Source organism: Hibiscus syriacus, unplaced genomic scaffold, assembly GCF_006381635.1.
Source record: "Hibiscus syriacus cultivar Baekdansim isolate YM2019G1 unplaced genomic scaffold, ASM638163v2 tig00112382_pilon, whole genome shotgun sequence".
Lineage (NCBI taxonomy): Eukaryota > Viridiplantae > Streptophyta > Magnoliopsida > Malvales > Malvaceae > Hibiscus > Hibiscus syriacus.
Genome location: NW_024063318.1, coordinates 825,427 through 829,814, shown reverse-complemented (window position 1 = coordinate 829,814; position 4,388 = coordinate 825,427). Strand labels below are relative to the sequence as shown.

At 33.9% G+C, this 4,388-nt stretch overlaps 1 protein-coding gene across 1 annotated transcript; it reads right to left on the bottom strand.

The window, feature by feature from the left end:
- Positions 1-480: 480 nt before the first annotated feature.
- On the bottom strand, positions 481-2,611 carry LOC120178782. The gene is made up of 2 exons (XM_039184578.1): positions 2,127-2,611; positions 481-556 (listed from the first exon to the last, which is right to left on the bottom strand). Exons 1-2 carry the CDS (start codon positions 2,609-2,611, stop codon positions 481-483), a joined length of 561 nt encoding a protein of 186 aa, XP_039040509.1.
- Between the last annotated feature and the right edge of the window lie 1,777 nt (positions 2,612-4,388).

Genomic DNA, 4,388 nt, shown 5'->3' with positions numbered 1-4,388 from the left:
AAAAATAAAGCATAAAGAGAAGAAGACTCCCAAAATGAGTTGTTGTCATGACTTAGCTCCACCACCATGCACCACTTTAGTAAGCTAGCTTCTCTCAAGGTCTAGCTGCTACCTCCTTTAAAGCTCAGTATGGAGGACACCGCAAAATGGGGATGAAAAATAAAGAATAAAATGGAAATCAGTAGTCGCATTTCTCTAGGTCATCTCCCAAGGTTTTCCAAAAGTCTCTTTAAAAGGTAGGGCACCTTAGGTATTTATAGAGGGAATATTTCTACGGTTTTGGTCCCAAAATTCCCTTTGAACCATAGGTGACATCCTTCTCACATGAATGGGCAGTTATTTGTGGCAGGTGTTTCAAATTTGCAGCAGGGGTAGTGCGTCACATATGGCCAGAGAGCTAAGCAAATATATTTTTGCTATTTTGTCTTTTTTGCTCTAGGTCTACTAGCCATATTTTGTTATGGGAAATCTTTCAGCTTTTCATCTCCAGAATGCTACAGCAACAATTTCTCCAGCATGCCTCAATAGCCACGTTTTCTCCTTTATCTTCAATTGCCTGCATAACACCACAATAGCAAGACATTTCCCTCAACAACACCAATTTTCAATAAATTTATTTCGTAGCAAGACTGTACAGCCAAATGCAACTATATGACCAAAATGCACTCTAAATGCTATGACATGGGCTTTAAAACAAACAATAACTCCAATAAAAATGCACAAAATATAAAATTTTTACGGGGTTATCACACCCCCAAACTTAAGCTATTACTTGTCCTCAAGCAATGGATAATGATTAGCATAAAATAATGTTATGGCAGAAGTTTAGTCAGGACAGTAATGTTGGATAAAATTTCAGCCCTCATAAATAAATGGCTTCAACATTCTAGATAATTCAGGATATTAAGAAATTTTCAATAGAGCAAGAACCTTTTTATTATGTGTGAGTTATTGCATCCAATTCATGCGTAACAAAGTTAGAAAAATTCTAATCAAGTTTCTTATTCTGTTTTAGCATTTCATTACCAATTAAGCACACATTTACTCCCATTAACATTAACTTAACATAAATTTAACTTAACTTTTTTAACACTACTACGAGGGGAGTCAGCCTATCATAATTACCATACCACACTCTAGTTGAATGAGAGCATACCTTCAATCCCTGAGCTAGTCAGAAAGAGTTATCTCGTGACTGCTTTCATTCATTTTTATGTCATAGTTCCTATTTATTGAAACGTAGTGTCCATGCACTGCTATAGAAAAGAGGAGTGTTCCTCTACAATTATGTCAAACCATTTATTCGTAATTCAACAACATTTAAGCAAAAGGGAGTTTCAATAGGCAAATGTTTTTTCATAAAAAAATTATAAGTTCTTTAAGCATGAAAAACATACAATCGTGTATCAAGGTTCACAAAGAATCAAACTTTAAATTTGGTCCTATTAATCCTAACAATCATGTACATTCAATTCATAGCCATGGCAAAAATTTCTCATCTCATCATCGGGAATCATTAACTTATTTCAACAGAAACTAACTTAACCTAACTAAATGCCATAACATAATTCTACTAATACTATCGATGTAAATGCTTAACTATGGGCAATACTTCCCCTAACCTTTTATCCCTATTATGTCTGATGTGTCTTTACTTAAGGGTTGATTCTTCTAGCTCGGTCTGTTCGGTGGTTTTATTAGGGGTTGCAACCTTAGATATTTTAGAAGAGGTTTCATCTGCAAGCCTGGCTGACCTCTTCAATTGATGTCTGGTCAGGAACAGTTCAATAGGTTGTGGTTGCACGGGCAAAGGCGTGATATCTGTAACACCCATAATCCGTATAATTATACCTATACAAATTATAAATGTTATCCGAATTTCTAAAACCATTTTATCATTTCAAAAACGATTTAAAATTTATTTTCATAAAATGGTAAATAATATTATAAAAATACCATATCATATAAATCATGTTTCGTTGTAACCAATTTAATTCAAAAGGTTTTTTATATGAATAGTGAATAGTACCCGTGAACAGTAACAATGAACAGTGGGGGAATCTGTTCCCTGTTAGGGGAATCGATTCCCCTTTTATATTATGGAAAATTTGCTAAAATGTGGTTACTGTTCCATAGCTTTAGCCTTGTTAACTACTTCTTGAAAAGCAGTAAAATGATGGGAAACCAAAATTCTCTTATACTGAGAATCTAACCCAGAAACAAATCTATCAATTCTAGATTTCTCAGTCGGAATAAACTCCGAAGAAAATCGACTCAGCTTGTGAAATTCACATTCGTACTCATAAATTGTTTTGCCGGATTGCTTTAAGTTTAGGAACTGTTGCATCATCTCATTGACAAACACGTCCCCAATATACATTTCCATGAATTCCCTCAGAAAGAATTCCCATGTAATCTGCTCAGTGGAAACTCGTGCTACGACCGTATTCCACCACACACTGGCTTGCTCTATCAGTAGAGACATAACCCCATCCAACTTTCCTTGATCATCATAAAGAACCCTGTTGAGCATATTCTTGACATCATTCAACCAGAAACCAGCAGCCATCGAATTAGTATCCGAATCACCTCGAAATTCAGGTGCTCTCATCTTCCTCAGTTCTTTCGGAACTGACAATGGGGTTCGACGGTTAATAATATTGTCTAGTACTTATAAAAACAATCCCCGATCTTGTACAGGCATATCCCTTTGATTCAGATTAGATAACTCTACATTCGGCTGAGCATTGGGTGGATTCTGGTTCACCTCATTACTCCCACTCTGAACAGGAGTAACATGCTCACCTGCCCTACTCGATTCTTGATGATCTGACATCTGAACACAGTCAAAATCATCGTCCATTAGTAAATAGTAACTTTACTCCTAATAAGCATCATCACAGTATATATACAACTATCAGTAACTTTTGACATCCTAGTGGCATGTATATACTTTTTAATTCAAAATAAATTCGGTTTAGTCCTACAATCGGCTAAACCTGTAGCTCTGATGCCAATAAATGTAACACCCATAATCCGTATAATTATACCTATACAGATTATAAATGTTATCTGAATTTCTAAAACCATTTTATCATTTCAAAAAAGATTTAAAATTTATTTTCTTAAAATGGTAAATAATACTTCTTGATGCTTGATGTTGCCTTGAACTCTCTATTCCTCTACGGGCTTTTTACCTACGCGTGAAAATCATCAAACGCTAAGTATATACTTAGTGAGGCAAATTTAAAACCATAAAGGTGCAATACAAATTACGTATGAAATTTAATGTTATTTTTAAAGGGCCAAAATCAAAACAACATAATATAATAAATCATTTTACCACAACTACTGCCCATAATTCTCAATCTATGAGGAACCCGGTATAGGAGTCAGATAGTGCACAAAAGTGCTGAGGTTGAGCTTCGCTCACCTAATAATGCACCATAGTACTGAGGTTGGGTTTTACCCACCTAACTTGTACTATGTATCTTATTTGACACTATAGTACTACTTAATTCTGCAACTGCTAGACTCTATGGCATACCATTAATACCACTTAACCTCAATAATATATTTGGGTATATAGTCATCAATTAAATCATCCATGGAAACGTATAACCTTGTATAAACATTAGGGTAGTTCATACCCAAAATAACTTCCATATCAAATCTCAAATTGATAAAACAAGGTCGACTTGTCGTAAGTCTTCCATATGATGGATAAAACATCTATGTACATGATGTATAAAACATCTATGTACCATGTCATGCATGTATTGCACTCACCTTGACACTTTATATAATCCACAATATGTATGCCTCACTACGATCCATAAAATCTCTTTTATACTTGATTTTCTTCAATCACACTTAAATAAAAATCTGTATAAAATCACAATTCAAAAAAATATTTATGTTAGTACTGTACTAACATAACACATCCCATAAAAACTCCATAATACACTTGAAACTCATTTTCTACCAAATCTTTAACACTTAATAATTCCTTTTTAAAATTGACATCAACTTTTCCAATTACATAAAATGGACCTTCACCATTTTATCACATAGATTCTAATACCAAAAATTCCAGCATAGTACATCAATTATATAACACTTATACAACAACCCCTCAATTTTCCAGAATTTACGAATTGATCTCCAACTTTACAAAAATTTTGAAATGGTCCTCTAAATTTTCTAAGACTTTTAGAAAACTTCCTTCATCATTTCCAACCAATATATAATTTTTCCATAATTTTTCTCACTCAAACAAACCATGACCAAAACTCATAGAACAAGTTCTAAAAAGATTAAACATTTCTAATCATCACACATGCTTGAATATGAATCTACTACCCCATAAACATCAAAATCCATCATCA